The sequence below is a fragment of the Acomys minous genome (genome assembly GCF_964271855.1).
Source record: "Acomys minous genome assembly, chromosome: 17".
NCBI lineage: Eukaryota > Metazoa > Chordata > Mammalia > Rodentia > Muridae > Acomys > Acomys minous.
The window spans coordinates 5,456,632-5,475,104 of NC_140500.1; the positions used below are offsets into that span (position 1 = coordinate 5,456,632).

The following is an 18,473-nucleotide window of genomic DNA, read 5'->3' on the forward strand; positions in this document are numbered from 1 at the left end:
TTCACTCCTGTGCTGGAGCTACCACTGCTTCCACGTCTCATGCCTGTCATAATTCTACTGCACCCCTCCTGCATGCTTTTCAAGTAACTCCTGTGTGTGTGCCAGAGAGACAGAGATGCCAAGACACAGACAGACAGACAGACAGACAGACAGACAGACAGACAGACGGATCACGGAGAGGAGGCAGAGGCAGAGATTTATGAGTGTAGCATTTGCTCTCCCCTCTAGACTGAGGTGCTGGAACAGAGCATACTAGCAATCGATAGTATATTTGTGGAATGAATATTTAAACTGAACACAAAATTGGAAGCTGCTAGAAACCAAAAAAACCTGAAAACCAGAGCCATAGTTCCAAGCATTAAATACCAGTGATGAGGTCTCTCACTTTTAAGTCTGATACTGATATAGAATATAATCTGTTTATTTAGCTTCTGCACATTCCATGGTACTTTAGTCTTTTTTTTTATTCTCTTTGGAACTTTTAAGAAAAAATACAGATATACACATGTACACACACACACTGCGAGTGAGCAAAGGAGGTAAAGTTTAGAGTGCATTTCTGTGAGGAACACTACACACACTTGTAAGAGATGGTCCTGTCTCATCTCACGGTTATCTCTTTCAGCCTTTTAGTATTCTAGTATATTATAAATATATATACATATATAAACACATGTGATAAGACATATATCATATATAATATAATATATAACTATATATGCTGTATATATAATTATATATATTATAATATGTCTTATCCTCACTGAAAACTTACAGTAACTTGTACAATATATGGAAAAAAATTGAATTACCTAAACAGCCACAAGTAAGGTTCATTACTGAACAGTTACAAAATGGCTCTTTTAAGAAATGTGAATTTTCCTGCAAACATAAGTCTTAAAATATTAGAATGTGGTCCAGCACGACAGCATTACATCAAGATGTTTCCCTGAGACCCACGTAAAGACAGACATGGAGAATGGACACCAGAACTCTCCCTAAACTCAGTCAGTGCACAATGCCCTCCCTGCCATACCATGCACACACACAATAATAAAAAAACATTTTAAATGGTTAGAAAGTATCCAGCAGTATTAAGCTTTATTAGATTGATAATATATGGTATACTCAAATCTCAACATATATGGGTGAGCTCTTCCTTATGTATATGTCTCCCCCAAAGTCAGGGAAAGGAAGAACCTTTGATACACCTGACATGAGTGATTTTTACTTTATTTTCAAGAATAATGTGGCATATACCATGGACTCTGTTGAAATTATTCCTCTAATAATCAGAGAAATTTTAGAATTACTGATTACATTTAATTCTAGAAAGTTCTTGCATCATTTTATCTTTGTAAAAAGATTAAAATACTTCATTGAAAGAGTTTGCCTAGCATGATACATTATTTCTTAATACCAGGCAACTCCACAATTGCATGTGTGCGTTTCAAATGCGACCCACTTAGCATTTGTTAGAAGACATTCCGCGTTCAGCCTTGTTGCATTAAAGGGTAACCCACTAACAAGAGCATCCTCTCTGCTCAAATGGCAGTGTTAGTTTCCAGACTGGATGGTGTGGTAGGCCTATTGTCACTGAGAACTCAGGTAACACAAATCTAAAGAGGCCATGTGAAGGCCCCACCTTTAACATATACATCCGGAGACTTAAAGACAATGCACTGCAAGGTGTTGTTACTAACACGTGTGGGGATTGTGAGCTGGGAACGTGTCTGATTAAAGACTTTACAGGCAGTCAGGTGAAAGTTAAGGAGGTGTTAAAGTCATGCATATGAAAGAGTGCCGCTCCCTCAGGAGACCAGGCTGTCTCACTTTCCCACCAGCTCTAGGTGCCAAGATTGCTGTGTGGGTTTCTGTGATGCTTCGCGGTACAGAGGCAGGCCGTTGTCCTCAGTCGTGAACAACAGAGAATGCCGATGCGTGGGCTCTCAGACGACCTTCAGGAAGCATCTATTTTCTTGCCTTTCCTCAGTTACTTCCTCAATTTTACTGTTGATCGGCTGGGATATTTCCCAGTGACACTCCACATATGATTTTGTTCTTGTATGTGAGAAAGCATACCTATTCTCTTTCATACTTGACTGAGAACACGCCTGGCCTTAAAACAAATCTCTCGGAGGATAAAGCCCTGGGCATCGAATCAGATTCAGGTTAACTCCTGTTCACCTGTGGTGGACAGGCTTGCTCCCCGCACTGCCATCGCTGGTGATTGTAACAGGAACTTTTATTAGCTTGTTTCAGCTTACTGCCTCTGTCTGCTAACCTCGGCCCAGTCCTGGAAACTTCTAGCCTCCGTACATCTATACAATCTAACCTAGGCCTACAGTGTTTTCAGCCTCTGAGACTTAACTGCTTAATAAGCTCACCCTTTCTTGTTCTTCCTGAGCGCTGGGCTGGCTTGCTCACCAGCTGTTCTGGCTCAAGCTCCTCTCCCAGTTGACTGACTCAATCTGGCTTCTCTCTTGGCCCCTGAATTGCTCTGCTTGGCCTCAACTAACCCTAGCAATCTGCTCTAATCTTCTGGCTCCTTCTCATTTTCTCCTTTGTTCTGTCTTTACAAGCTCTTGTCTAGCTTTCCTTTCCTCCATCTTTTTTTCTTTTTGTTTTGTTTTATTTGTTTATTTATTTATTTATTTATTTTTGAGACAGGGTTTCTCTGTGTAGCCTTGACTGTCCTGGACTCGCTTTGTAGACCAGGCTGGCCTCGAACTCACAGCGATCCACATACCTCTGCCTCCCAAGTGCTGGGCTTAAAAGCATGTGCCACCACCACCCAGCTCTCCCTCTTCGTGTGAGAGTTGGTCATGTCTTATTCTGTCACTTTCTGATTGAATAAGCTGAGAGACAAAGACCCGATGAATTTAGCTTCATGTAGAATCTAAAATAGTTCAACTCGTAGAAGCAGAAAAGGATCATGGGAGTTGCCAGAGAAAGAGAGTGGGTAGGTGGAGAAAGAGAGACATTGAGCCAAGGATAAGCTGTTCTGTTGGGAAGAGTAATTGCTGGTGACTGTCACCTATAATGAAGTGTATTTCCAACGACAGAGGTCTAACTGTGCTCAGCACAAGCAACTGATAAACCCTGAGGTGATTTAATGTCTGCTCCAAACCCCCATAGCACATCCCATAATATACACAAACGAAAGTAAAGTTCATCTTTAAAAATAAAATATTTTAAGTTCAAAAAGTAAAAATAGCTTGAGTTGGCTGCATTACCTGGGAAATCTGCTAATGCCAAACAAGGAAGACTCCCCTCTCTGTGCTTAGCTTCCTTACCAACTAGTTGACTTCAATATTTTTGTCACTGTAGACAAGTTCTTGAGAAAAGAGCTTATATTTTTTTAATGTGGGGATAAATATGATACTTGGGGTGTCTACTTCTCTATACGCAGACATTTGTGAGCACCCCTTTTTTCTGTTTCTCTCCTTACTGTCACCCTCTGTGGTGCCCAGTGTCCCCTCACTGAGGTTCTGAGAGTTGGCTCTCTCTTCATAGGCCTGCATGCGTGTGCTCTGCATGCATGTGCTCTCTCTCCACCACTCCCAGCTCTTCCATCTGCTCTGCCTCTCGGCGACTCAGGAAATCCCCCTGCTCAGTGCTGGCCTTGTTTGTTTATTCTTTGGTGTTTACATTCAGAACTTAGAGAAGAGACTTGACTCATTTCAGGGGTAGTTTGTGAGGACATAAATCCAAATGGACAATGGCTGGTAAGTCAGTAGCATGCCAAACAGGCACACAGTTACTCTCCATAACTGTAGGACTCCACATCCAAGGAATGAGCCACTCGAAGATTGAAAATGTGCAGGAAAAAAAAACTGTGTGTGCAATACGTGTGCAGACTTTTCTTATTATTCCGTAAGCAATAAATTCTAACAAGGATTTTATCTTAGTCTTTATGAGATTTAGAGGTGTTTTATACTATTGGGGGATATATGTATTTCATCTACACATACCACAATTCCCCCATTGTATTTAAGAGACTTAACCATCCACACATTTTGTAGCCCTGGGGTTATGTCTTGGAGCCCATCCCCCAGAGAAGCAGGCAGGGCCTCATTAGGCAGGCTGGCCTTGAACTCACAGTGACCCTCTTGTCTTAGACTCCAGGGTTGGGATTATAGGTGTGAACCAGCATCATGCCTAGCTTCATTAGTTGCTTGTTTGTTCACTCAAAACACGTGCTTGTTGTGTCCACTGAGTTTCAAGTCATTTCCAAGTGAAGGCTTGAGTGGGGCTGCGCAGATGGAGGGTTAAGAGCTGTTCTTTCTAGAAAGATCAAGGGAAGATGCCAAAGCCTTAGCTGTTATTGAGGATTATAAAGGAGACATGAGCAGGATTTGATCCCAGGGAGATGAAGGTCTTGACTGTGTTCCAAATATGGCTGCAGCCCCCACACACCTCTCTCCCTATGTCTCCATCTTCGAAAATAGGCCTTGTCCTGTCCTCAGGCTCAGATCATCACCCTGTGCATGGGTATGCGTCTTTGCTTCCTTTATCCTGGGCATCCCTTTGATGCAGTCTTTGAATGGACCACTGAAATAGACTCATAACCAAGGTGACTTTGCCACCAACAGGGAACTCACTTTGCATCTGTAGTAGTCACCTGTATTAATCCCACGTGGCACTCATTTCTTTCTATCTACATTTTCCATTTTTATTCCTTTCTTCTCTTCCTCCCTTTTTCCTGAGGTTATATTTTCTTTATGTTGCCTTCTGTAATTTGGGAACTATGTATCCCTTTCAGGTATGTATCCACTTTCTTTCCTAATAAAAATGAAGAAATCACTAATCATAGTCTTTTTGTAAAATGGATCCTTGACCATGTTTTTGTATCCTCTTGACCGACTTCAAAAATCTTTGTCAGTATAGAAGCAGCCGCCATAATCATTTAAAATTTCCTAATTATTACAAACATAGTCAACTACTTTATGAGAGAAGCAAATTTAGCCTTCTCTACTTACTCTAATATAAGATAGTAGCTAAATTTAGAGTATAGCCCTCAATATCAGCTTAGTACATGTCACCTAAAGAGAACAATACATAGTTTGATATACAGAGTGAGGGCATCTTGAAGGAGTATGTACTTATCTTTGTCCTTAACTCTTCGGGATTAAACTTTAGTATTAAAAGAAACATTTCAGGTGATTTTTAAGTATGTTTATAGAGGGCAGCAGGGTCAGATATTATTAGGGTTTGCAAGAACACCCTCAACAAAGATCAATCTAAACTTCTGGTTTGAAGTTCTAGCAAGTGACGGTTCTTTAAAGGCAAAGAGTTGCACTAAATGACCTTGAGCAAAATTCACTGACGACAAGGTGCTTTGTTCCTCGCACACCTGAAGTGTGTTCTGGCCATCCTGTTGGTCCCTCAGTATTGACCTGTGTTGGGCTCTGGCCATTCCATGGCAAGACTGAGTGGGTTGAATGGTTTCCTTGGGCCCACATTTGTGCACGTGTGAACATCTCCTCCACCCCAGGAGATGTGTGGAGGTGGAGGAATCCAGCTATGCCTTTGCTCTTTGTGGGTAATAAAAATTACCCACTTCCCCACAGATGTCAAATCTGGCACATTTCCACAGAAATTTTGGATTGAATGTCAACTACCCAAATTATTTTAGTGTCTGCTGAAGTGTGCACTTGGCAGGGATTTCAGCAGGAAAATGGGTTTGGAAACATTAATAATATCTGAATACAACTCCTTAAGCTGATTGTTCGCTGGAAGGGCTGAGGCGCACACTGTCCCCGCAAACTGGAGCCCCCCAAGCGTTCCAGGTGGGCACATTGTTATTGTTTCAAATATAGACGTGGGAGAGGAGCGTGGGGAGGGGGCAGGATCTGCAGTTGGCTTGGATAATTCAGTTCTGCTAACAACTAAACCGAGCCTCAGTGGCGCACAAGCCACATAGGCGGTGAAGCGGGACTGGTTGTCATTGGCTTGTAGGAGGACAGATATAGTTAGTCTCGTGGTGTGGTTTGGGGAGAAGACCCAAGCTCTTGCTCTGACATTGACCTCCAGTGTTTTTGTCTTCCTAGCCGCCTCTCCTCATCTGTCCGTCAGTAGCATCTTCCTCCCAGCTTTTGATCTATATGTGATGATGAGGTCCTGTCTTAGTTAGGGTTCCATCACTGTTATGAAGCACTAAAACCCAAAGCAAACCGGGGAGGAGAGGGTTCATTTGGTTTAGAGGTCACAGCCTTTTGTGAGGAGCAGCCAAGGCAGGAGCCTGGAAGCCGGAACTGAAGCAGTGGCCTCAGAAGAACATGCTTATTGGCTCGCTCCCCTTGCCTCACGCAGCTCCTTGCTTTTGTATACAATCCAGGCCACCCCCAGTGGGCTAGTCCCTCCCACGTCAGTCATTAATCAAGAAAATACTCCTACAGATTGGTCTTCAGCCAATCCGATGGAGGCGTCTTCTTAATTGATGTTCCCTCTTCCAAGATGGCCTCTGCCTGTGTGGAGTTGAAAACAAAAACAAACAAAAAACAACAACAAAGCCCAATCAGTTTGCACAAGGTGACATTGTGAGAACTCAATCCTGGGGTGCAGGGGGGATGGGGGGCAAGGCTCCTTTGTCTCAGGAAGCAATTGAAGTTGCAGGATAGGAAAATCATAATTCTCTGTCTTTTCAGTGTTTCAGTTACTCACCTCTTCTCTCTCAATAGTGAAGCCGTTGTGAAATCAATGCCTTCACCAAAACCCTGTTGAGCACTTGCTTTGTCCTTTGACAGGAAGCTACTAAATGCTAGAGACTGAGAAAATGAAACCAGAAGGCTCCTGGCCATGAAGTTTACCAAAGACCCATCACAGCTGATTTATGGCATCAGGTACGGGCAGATAGGAAAAGGAAAACAGCTTGTATGTTGTGTGCACACCAATGGGGTAGCCAGGGAAAGGTTACCCAAGGAAGCCGAATTATAAATAACACAGAAAAGTTGCGAAAGGAATCAGCAATGTTGGAGGGAGAGAAACTAAAAGTAGAAGACACCGTGTGCAAGCCCAGAGGTGGAGCCTGTGGAGCTGAGAAACTGCAAAACTACTATACACCTTAAATATATGCACTCCGCACCGGCTCCATGCTGGCGTTCTGCTCTATTTGCTAGAGCCTCGCAGTCTAGGAGGGGTTAAGGAACACCACTAAGCAGCGTTGGTGAAGGGCCAGCAGAGCCCCCAAACAAAGTAAGTGGTCAGTTGTCCATGGAGGACAGGGATGGTGCTCATCATGTCTGGTCTGCAGTCATCGCATCACAGCGCACTCGCCTGGTGCATCTTTCCTGATGCTCAGGTTGTTTGCACAGGGAACTATGGGTTGCAAGGATTTAGACACATCAGAAGGGCGTGGTTAGGGAAGGCTTTCATTTCTTCATATGTCTGTCATCTTTAAACAAATGGTTTAGTTAGTGTAGGAAGGGGTAGGATCCATTATGGTGTTCTGATAATAAAGTTTATTATACCCCATCCCCCCTCCTCTGCTCTCCCCCACCCCTCCCTCCTCTGCTCTCCCCCACTCCTCCCTCCTCTGCTCTTCCCCATCCCTCCTTCCTCTGCTCTCCCTCCCTCCTCCCTCCTCTGCTCTCCCCCACCTCTCCCTCCTCTGCTCTCCCCCACCCCTCCCTCCTCTGCTCTCCCCCACCCCTCCCTCCTCTGCTCTCCCCCACTCCTCCCTCCTCTGCTCTTCCCCATCCCTCCTTCCTCTGCTCTCCCTCCCTCCTCCCTCCTCTGCTCTCCCCCACCTCTCCCTCCTCTGCTCTCCCCCACCCCTCCCTCCTCTGCTCTCCCCCATCCCTCCCTCCTCTGCTCTCCCTCATCCCTCCCTCCTCTGCTCTCCCCCACCTCTCCCTCCTCTGCTGTCCCCACCCCTCCCTCCTCTGCTCTCCCTCATCCCTCCCTCCTCTGCTCTCCCCCACCCCTCCCTCCTCTGCTCTCCCCCACCTCTCCCTCCTCTGCTCTCCCCACCCCTCCCTCCTCTGCTCTCCCCACCCCTCCCTCCTCTGCTCTCCCCACCCCTCCCTCCTCTGCTCTTCTTCACCCTCTTCCCAAGCTCCCTTGCTCTCTCTTCCTCCATGTTGCTCCTGTGATACTCCATTGTCCTGCCCCTTCCATTTAGACCTCCTTCAGGCCTCTCTTGGACTCTTTTGTGTCCTGTTCTGCATATTAACTTTAGTATTTATAGAAAAAGTAAAAAACAAAAAGAAAGAAAGAAAGAAAGAAAGAAAGAAAGAAAGAAAGAAAGAAGAAAGAAACAACAAAACAAACAAACAGAAGTAAAGCAACTCTTCTTGCACAGCATATGTCAATCATGTCTTCTGTGATCTCCCTTTGCCCTCTTGGTACCTCGGCTCACCAGTCTGTTTTTAGGGATGCTGACCTTGAACAAGAGACAGAGTCCGGTGTTACAGATCATATAAAGGACTGAAGCAGGATTTCCATTCTGGACATTTCCCTGCCCCGGTGTGTACACTGTAGCCCCTCAGCCTCCCACAGCTGCGTGAGGCAGTGAGCCCTTGGCTGTTGCAAAGGAGGAGGAAACATATAGGCAGACTATGTATTCCTGGAGAGTCCAGGAATAAATAAAGTTTCAGCCTCAACTTGGGGGATTTGGCTGTAAGTAGTTTTCTTGATAAGTCTTTTAAGGATAGCACATGCCAAGTACTGTGCACTTACTGTAACCCACAGAAGTCCCTGTACCGGATAGTTTCGTCAACTTGACCCAAGCTAAACTCATCCGAGAGGAGAGAATCTTTATTAAGATAACACCTCCATAAGATCTATGGTAGGCAAGCCTGTAGGCCATTTTCTTAGTTAGGGATTGCTGGGGGAGGGCCTAGCCCATTATTGGTGTGGCCGTCCCTGGGCTGGTGGTCCTGCGTTCTGTAAGATAGCAGGGTGAATAAGCCATGTGGAGCAAGCCAGAAGGCAGCATTCCTTCATGGCCTTTGCCCTAGCTCCTGCCTCCAGGTTTCTGTCCTGTTTGAGTTCCTGTCCTGACTTCCTTCAATGTTGGACTTCAGTGTGGAAGTGTAAGCCAAATAAACCCCTTCCTTCCCAACTTGCTTTTGGGCATGGTGTTTCATCACAGCAATGGAGAATCTAACTAAGACAGTGCCCCCACTTCGAGGGTGGATAGTAGCATTGTCCTCTCATGACAGGCCCTGTCGTGGAATCCATAGAACAAGGCTGGGAGGGAGGGTGTACTGCTCCCCGTCGGGAGATGTCTTACATATGACATAGGGGAAGTAGCAGTCCTGGCTATGGATTTATCTTACACTTCAACACGCAGTGCAGTTGCAAGTGTCTTCTCTCACAGCTCTCTGGGACTCTCGGCTCCACTGTTGTTTAGGGGATGTGGACTCGCTTCCTGCAGAAGTCCCTACCGAGGTTCACTGTGTATTCCGCCATCGCCTTGGCTTTTTGTTGCTTCTCCTGAAAGAACCCTTCCTCTGCAGCACCCTAATTTGACTGAGATGTCTCTGAAATATTCCATATGGTGGAAAATACTGATTTTATTTAGAATGTTTTTAGCAGTTAAGTCCAGCATGAACTATGGAAGGACACTCATTTCTCCTTCTACCTTCCCCGCTTCCTCCTACTCCCTGGTTTCTTTCCCTTTATTTTGGTGCTGGGATTAAGCCTGGGACCTCACTCGGGCTAGCACACTCTCTAGCTGAGATACGCTTGGACTGGCTCCTTCCCTGCTAGTCTGTGCCTATAGTCTGTGCAGGTAGTCTGATGCTAGCCGCCACCTGAAGGGTTGTGCTTTACCATGTCTGTCAGTACGTTTAATGTTTATGACATGGTCCTTAACTCTTTCTTAAAGGGCCGGGTGCACTTCATGTATGGCAGGCACTGTGTACACAGCGATTCATTAGGCTATTTTAAAAAATGGAAATATTCTTCAGTCTTAAGCATTTCTTCTAGTCATTTTGTGATCTTCATCAAAAATAAAAAAGAATCTTCCAGGAACTTGTCTAAGGAAATAGGACTAGCTCTCTTTTATCTTTTATCATTTTTTTTATTTTGCCTTTCCTCCATCTGAAATATAAGTGAAATTACTCCCATGTGGTGGGGGCTCATACTGCATGGCAGGTAAGGTCCTTGTAGCACCAGCTTCCAGTCCCTTCAACTACACCTGGGCACATGACCTTTGTGCCCACTGTTTTGTATTTTAGGAGCCACCTGCGTTTCCCTATGCTTAGAACTATAACAGCACATACCCTAGGCTTGCCTGTAACCACCAGGGGTGTTTTTCCTTCCCTTATAAATATTTAAACCATAGCAGTGATTTTTTAATTATTTGGAACTTTTCCTCGATATCTTAACATTTAAAACATGTTATAACATAAAACGGTTCGTGTAAATTTATTATGAAAAAGCGACTTCATTATTTTGTGCTTGACCTTAAAGAAATGGCACTCAAAGTTAAGGAAAAGAATGTTTTCAAGTCTATCTGCAAGAAAATTCCTATAGTTTGCCTCTGGAACTTTGAAGCGCACATATCCAGCTCCAGGTGTATGTCTTTAGTGCTCATTTTCCTCTGACCACCTCTCCAAACTGTTTTGAGGAGAAATGAAATCATTGATTTGCATACATTTTAATGGAGTGGTCTATTCAGGTGCATACAGGTATGTCATAAAAAGTCATGCAGTGTTGCCATAATGGTAAGGCAGGGTAATTTGGAGGATTAAGAGAGTTTGAGACCGACCCCCACGGTGATGCTCTGGGGTGATGTCAGTAAGTCTACTTTTGCTCAGGTGCCCGTGAGGCCTCTGGATCAGGGACCACATAGGGAAGTACTGACTCAGGAAATAAAGTCGACAAGGAAGCCTAACCAAATCCCCAGTGACAGTCACATCACCTCATGTTCTTCTGAGTGGTCCGCAGAGCATACTCTTTACTTTTTGGGTTTTTCCATGGTAACAATGAAGAGAGGAGGCAGGAGATATCACGGTTAAGGCTGGATGTACACAGCACTCTTCCCCAAGACTGTGCTCCTACTCAACCCCAGAGTGAAAACTGGAATCTGCAGTGCCCCGATATCACTGATGCGGTTTCTTATATGTAGGTAGCACCTCCCCCGACTCACCTGTAGGTTGCTACTAAAGCCATATCAGAGAGAGAACGTGGGACTGTCTGGTATGATGATCTCTGAGGAAGGGCAGCTCACTGATGCCAACAGATGCTCTCAGGTATTTTGCAAGAAGGAAAATGTAGGCCAGCCTTAAAGCCGAGTGTCTGCTGGGATGCCATGGGGCACTGACAAGTGCACACACCTGCGCACAGGTGTCCTTTTTTCTTAACTGATGGTGCTATTGTCACCAACCTTATCACAGTCTCTCTGATCACAGTTCATAGGCACGCTTAGCACAAATTCTAGTCTTGGTGGCTCTTGCAATTTCTCTTTGACTGCTGCCCCCATCTGGTGGGAGGAATTCATTTCAATTTCTCAGGCCTTACATCACTTTGCTAATGGTACCTGCGGGTGGTGAAGGATAAATTTGTAATCTGAATTTTGCCATCAACACATTGTAGGTTTCTGCCTTTTTGTCATTGTTTTCATGTTGAGAATGGGATTTCCTAACATGCCCTAATCAAGCAAGTCATTAATAAACAGCCTTAGCGTGATGAGTTTTGATCGCACTGCACTTTCCTGACAGATCAGAATCCAGCGGACACAAATTCTGTACTTCCGGTTTATTGCTTGGAAGGGAGTCACCGTGCCCAGAACGCCAGGAAATGGGTTGTTCTCCCAGCGATTGTAGTCTGGTGAGAAGATAAAATAAAAGCCCCACAGTCAATCAGAGATGACACTTTTAAGTAATGTTTCAACATATGATTTCACACTTCCAGTTTGGATGAGAAATCTCAGTACATTAGGGGCAACTCTGGGGCCCTGAATGTCTGCTCACAGACGAGAACTTTCCTCCTCTGCTTTCTGTTTTACTGCAGATGTACAGATGTGCAAGAAGGATGTTACTAGGACTGAAGTCATCATTTACGTAGCCTTCAAGTAAAGCTACATGTACTTTTATTTTCCAAATACACTTTATATGTGGTTTTAATATGATAAGTCTTTCGGCACTTACAAGATTCACAATTTGTAATGTTCAGCACTTGGAAAGATATCAATATTATTTTCCACATGTCCTTTAAATTGCAATTATTTAGTGTTTAATTTTCAGATTTCACAGAAGTGTCATTACTTAAGGGTTCCATTGGTCTTGATTACCCACTTGAAATTTGTATGCTCAGATATATATTAGAGTGATAATATTTTAAGTACATAAGAATTTTTTAATTAGTGAAAAAGTTATTACTTTGAAAATATTGGCTATTGAGCAGCGAAACTGAATTTTTACACTTTTTTTTTTTTTATCTTTGAGGTAGAATTTTGCTATGTAGTCCAGGGTGGCCTGGACCTTGCTGTGTGCCCTTGTCTGGCATCAAGGTTGAGACCTCCCTGCACAGCCTCCTCAGCGGAGGGCTTACAAACAGGTGCCACCACGCCCTGTGCCTCTAGGCTTTGTTACTCACAGATAAAACAGAGCCTTGTAGGTGTCTGATGGTCTTGATTCCAGCATTAGGGACTTGCTATCAACCCCAGAACATCAGAGCTGTGAACAGGGAGTGCAGGGAGAAGGAATACAGATGCCTTCATTTAACAAGATGACAACAACAACAACAACAACAACAACAACAACAACCACCACCACCCAAGTTTCTATCCTGCAGCGTCGGATAACTTAGGAGGTTATCACAACCTTCTGGCTCATGATTACACAGTGACTTTACTTATTTTACAGTGGATCTTATTACTTACATGCCCAGATTGCGCAAACTTGTATGATTAAGTCTGATGATATGAGTACAGAAGCCAGAAATTTAAAATCTTACCAAGAGTACCGCATAAGACCCTTTTGACGACTATAGTGGAAATGTGAGAAGTTTGTTGCGGGGGCTTGAGAGGTAGCTCAGCAGTTAGGAGGTTGCTCCTCTTAGAGGGAACCCAGCTTTAGTTCCCAGCACCCATATTACGGACCACAACAGTCTGTAACTCCAGCTCCAGAGGATCTGAGGCCCCCTTCTGGCCTCCTTTGGAGCTGCACACATGGTGTGCATACACATTCTCAAGCCTACACACATGCACATAAGATAAAATAATAGAATAAATCTTTACAAAAGGAAAGGTGTTTGGCAGATGAATATAACTTGCTACTTCATATGAAATCATCATAATGAGATGGGGGTTTTCAGAGTTTAGGACAAAGGTACTGGACATACATCATGTACAGAAACAAACTAGGGAAATGGTAGAATTCATGTTAAGCAGTTGTTGGTCACCGTGGGAAACATTATGCAACAATCTCCAATGATGTATGAAAACCAAGTATGGAGAAAATTAGGCACCTAATAAATAATTGAATGAAATTATTCATCCATTCAAAAATGAATAATCATTTTCCCCTTTGGCTCTTTGGTGCATCCACGAGATTTCTGGGTCTCTTTTGTATGTCCTTGCGAGCTCATTCAGAGTTTTGCCATTGTAAGAAGCCTGGGGGCTACAGAGTGATGGGAAGCTCAGAGCTACCCCATGGAACCCAGCAGCCTCACAGAAGTGCAGGAAAATGGCCATATAAAGTATGGGGTGAGCAAGGGCACAGCCACTGCGGCAGCCTGAATGACCATACTGAATGAATGACTAATTTTGCCCAGGGTGTGGCCTGGCCACAGATCCCATCAGAGAAACAGTGTTTGAGGCTGATGGACTTCTGGTTCAAGAAGGGTCACCATGGTAACCTGAGGGGATAAAATAGGCACTGCTGCCAGAGCCTCCATAACAAAAGGCCTGGAGCACCATGGGGACTGTTTCTACCCTTCAGGCAAAGGCTCTGCCCTGAGTTACAGTCTGGGGGCACACTAGCACTAGTCCAGTTGATGTGACCAGGTACCTGACAAGAGCAACTCACAGGACGAAAGGTTTATTCTGTCTCACAGTTTGAGAGTGGGGAATCCACGAGGCGGTGGGAGCCAGTGGCAGCCGGTTATCTTACATCAGCAGTGTCAAAGAAGAGCAGATACAGGAAGTGGGGCAGGATATGACCCTCAAAGCCCTCCCACAGTAACCCGCTATATCTAGTGAGGTCCTCCCCTTTAGATATTTCACAACTTCCCAAATCAGCATCACCAGTTAGGAACCAAGTGTTTGGATAGATGAGTTTCCGGGGGACAAGAAAGGAGGATGGCTCTCCAGCACTATGTGGGCTGGGTTTCAGGGGAGGGAGCATATGGAAAGTTCCCCAGGAAGTTCATTCACAGATTTAGACGCACTCTGTTAAGGGCGAGGAAAATCAACTGGGATGAGAGAACTAGGGTGACTTTTGAAAGATAAGAGTTAAAAGTCAATATTAATTAATCATTGATTATGAGGCCAAAAGAGAAGTGAAATTCAAGGTGATTGGAGGCCTCCCGCATGGGAAAGGCAGGTGGCTGGTAATGATGCGCACGGAGAAATCAGAGATGGACGTATTTTGCGTATTTATTGAAGGGGGTTCGTGCTGGTGGCGGAGTTCCACGTGTGGGTGAAGTGTGGAAGAGAGGTGTGCACATGGACTGAGAGTCTCAGAGACAGCAATATGTTTGCTGCCAGGGCTTGGTAAGGAAGTTTCTGAGGGTAAGCTGAAAGGAAAAGGAAAACAGAGCCTAGAGAAACAGACAGGAGCGTGGGACCCCGAGGCAACATGCAGGCAGCAGGAAGGAGGGCTGACCACGGTGCCGAGGCAGCAGGAGGCAGGTGGGGCCAGGGCACCTGTCCTGGGAAGGGCCCGTGAGATGCCATCTGATGAGGTGGATCCTGGGTAAAACATGAAAGAGTCGGAATGTGTACTCTACAGAACAAACAGAGAGAGGGGCCGCATGAGTCGGCCTTCCTCGCCCTGTGACGAAGAGCTGGGATGAGCAACTTAAATGGAGGGACTGATCCTAGCTCATGATTTCAGAGGCTCAGTCCATGCCGGGCTTGACCTACACTTGAGGCTGGAGTTGGGTCCAGTGGTGGAGGAGGCCTGCTTCCTCATAGTGGGCTTGAGGACGGCTGGAGATGTAGTTACCACAGACTTTCCCCCTGAGCCTTGAACTACCTCCTACTTTCTAAACCTAAAGAGCAGCTGCCTCCAGCAGCTGGAGACCAGCTTTTCAACACAACGGCCACTTCTATTCACATCAGGAGGGGTTAAGAAGTTAACACCCTCGGACGTTCAGTCAGAATCCTGGCTATTTGATTGTGCAGTTTCCTCTCGCCACAGAAAGTTTTATCTGCTTAGTTGAGTTAATAATCAATGTTTTCAAATGTCCCATATGTCCCATGGACTATGCAACCATCAGCTCGCATGACAGAGCTATAAGTTACATTCCGCCACTTTCCTTTTTCAGAGGAGGGAGCTGGGCATTGAAGTAAGTTAAAGAAGACAATTAACTTAAATTTAACTTCTAGCAATAGAAGTCTCAAAAACAAAAACTTCTTTATTTTTTAAAAATACATTCTGAGTTAAAACTAAAACTATCAATTACTCACATTCCTAAAATTTGAAATTGAAAATTACTAATAACAGGAACGTTGCTTATTTTTCCAGGTTGCATTGGATGAAGGAAGAGAGGAATAAAAACTGGAGGGCATTTTGAGAATCTAGATTAGTGATGAATTATGACAGACAAGAGAAACAAAGCCGAGAGATGGCCGCGAGCTGGAGGGAGGGCGTCCCTGCTCGTAGGAGAGGGCATAGTTGGACAAACCACAGCTCTTTGGGCAGGGTCAGAAGTTTTAGCAGGTAGGAGGTAGCTGGAAGGGGACAGTGCAGGGTGGGCAGTGACTGTGTTGGTAAACAGATTTCCCCTGTCCCTTCCTCCATCCGTTTGTCCTGCTTGTTTCTGACTATGAAGGGAGCAGGCTTCTCCACCACTTGATCTCAAGAAGGGTGCTGTGGGTGTTTTACTGAAGTTTAGTAAAGATACCGAGGGACTGGGCAGCTCAGGAATGACACAAAACTCTATGATCACTAGGCCCAAATTACCTCAGTGATTACACACACACACACACACACACACATACACACACATGCACACACACATATGCATACACTCATATGCACACACACATACACACACATACACACTCACACACATGCACACGCACACACACGCATGTACACACACATGCACAAACACACATATATGCACACACATACACACTCACACACATGCACACACGCACACACACATGCACAAACACACATATGCACACACATACACAGTCACATATGCACACACATGCACACACATACACACTCACACACACACACACACACACACACACACACACACCCCTCATAGTGTTGGGAACAAGAGGTAGAAGAGATTATACTGGGCAGGAAGCAGAATAGAGTGACTAGGGGAGGGACCAGTAGTCACCAAGCACATCCCCCACTGTGCAGGTAGCCAGGCTTGAGAAAATGCCCCTGATTGCTTGAGTATCTATCTATTGGACAGAAAAGACTTGGTCAAAGCTCAGATTTTCTCCTCTCTTATGACCACATTGTGTGCTGTAATTCGTGCGCCTTTAAAATTATGTCACAGGGAGCAGACCACGTTCAGTCAGTGTAAAGCCTCAGATAGGCCGGAGCATCACATCGCTCTCCTCGGGGGCTGCATGGCCCATGCTTCGGAGTTGGCACTCACTGCTGCGTGTGACTGTGGATGGCTGTCCTGAAGTGCAGGGAAGGGTCCCAGCTCCTTCCTAACACTTGTTCCTCGCTATGGCGGAACCGGCTAGCTCCTGAGTATTTCACAAGCTGCCTGCTTCTTGCTTCCTGGGAACAAGGGACTATAAGATTCTGACCTCTGGTCAAACGGTTGCTGTCATTAGAAAAACCCAAACCCATAAAAAGGCTTGTTTTTCTCTCTCTTTCTTTCTTTCTTTCTTTCTTTTTCTTTCTTTTCCTCCTGCCTATGGTTACGTTCTCTCAGACTGCCACCAGCCTCTTGTTTGCAGAGCAGAAGGGTTTGTGTTAGTGGGAACCCTATTTTGCCTTAAGGAAAAAATATAAAGCCTGTCTTACCTAATAAGGAATGCTTCTTAACACAAGCTTCTATTTTTAACTTAAAACTCTTAAAGTCTCTCTCTAAATACAGTTTGAAATGACACGTGGAATGTAAGTATAGTTGGCACGGTCCTGAGTCATCCCACCCTCCCCTGCGTGATCTGGAGGGGCAGCTTGGGGGATCGCACTGTGCACTTCCGTCTTCCTTCCCCTTCCCAAACCTAAGGAGGCTGAGGAGAAGAGTTCCGGTCGCTTGTAATGAGTGAACTGAAGGGAAGCTGCAGAGTGTGGCTAGGGGCCCAGCGTGTCGCACAGACACCAGCTTGAATAGAGAGAATGGATTCTGAAAGTTGTTAGTCTTCTCTCATGGCTAGAGAGAGACAGACAGCCCCAAGTACAGTGCTTCCCTGGAAGAATAAACAGACAGACTGGAAGCCCCCTAGCAAAGCGCTGGGGATCTAAGTTTGATCCCCAAGGTGGACATGTGCTATGCGCTTGCGGGGGGTGGGGGGGGCCGGACTAGGGAAGCTGAGACAGCAGGATTCCTGGGACTCACTGGCTTCTCCCTCCCTCCCTCCCTTCCTCTCTCCCTCTCACCTTCCCTCCCTTCCCTCCTTCCTACCTCCCATGGCAGGAGGAGATAAAAAGCAAATGGATTTCATAGTTCAGGTTTCAGAAGAGCAGCACAGTCCGCTTGAGCTTCTGTGAGAGGCCTGACGTCGGACTGGGTGCTGGAGCAGGCCCTCCCCCCAACCTCAGACTACTGCCTGCTCCGAATGCATGGCAAAGTCATTTTTAAAATCACCTTGAAAGGTTCTCACTTCCCTTGTGTACCAAAACTACAGTGGTCTTTGTTCTGAAACTAACAACCAAGAGAACAAGTGACACAGGTGACCATCCTTAGCACAGGTGTCCGCAGAGCCCAGGAAGCTCCTGAGCACGGCTTCGCAGGGGTCTGACCTCCAGAGGCCCCCAGCAGCATGCCGGGGAAGCAGGTGGCTGAAGGCCTTAACTTTGAAGGCAGCTTCAAAGAAGAGCCACATAGCCCCCGGTTTCTGAAGGCTGAGCTCGGGGAACAGATATTTGGCCTTTCAAGATTTCTGTGTGGGACTTCAAGTCACAGCTTTCATTTGAGCCCAAGGCCTTCTGAGGAGGATCACATACATGCCAGAAGAGTGAGGCAGGGTGGGCTTTATCTGAGATACCGTCCCCTTTACATCTGAAACACGGGGAGTGAGAAAAGTTTTCCAGATGATTTGCTGGGTGGTAACTATTGAAAAGAGAAAGTCATATTTTCTTTGATCTTACCTTTCCCTCCTGGTAACCGTAGTCGTGCAAAGCCCCGTGAGTGGGAGGATTGAAGTG

At 45.4% G+C, this 18,473-nt stretch overlaps 1 protein-coding gene across 2 annotated transcripts in view; it reads left to right on the forward strand.

Annotated features, from left to right (window-relative positions):
• SOX5 (SRY-box transcription factor 5) overlaps positions 1–18,473 on the forward strand; it is a 942,792-nt gene that overhangs the window by 227,084 nt on the left and 697,235 nt on the right. Inside the window, exon 1 of one of the 2 annotated variants that reach the window (XM_084765302.1) lies at positions 6,828–6,845. The exons of the other annotated variant lie outside the window; for it this stretch is intronic. Within the exon in view, the coding sequence (XP_084621428.1) occupies positions 6,836–6,845 (10 nt within the window). The 5' untranslated portion in view covers positions 6,828–6,835. Of the gene's footprint in view, positions 1–6,827; positions 6,846–18,473 lie in introns of those variants that run through there. 2 annotated transcript variants of the gene reach the window in all.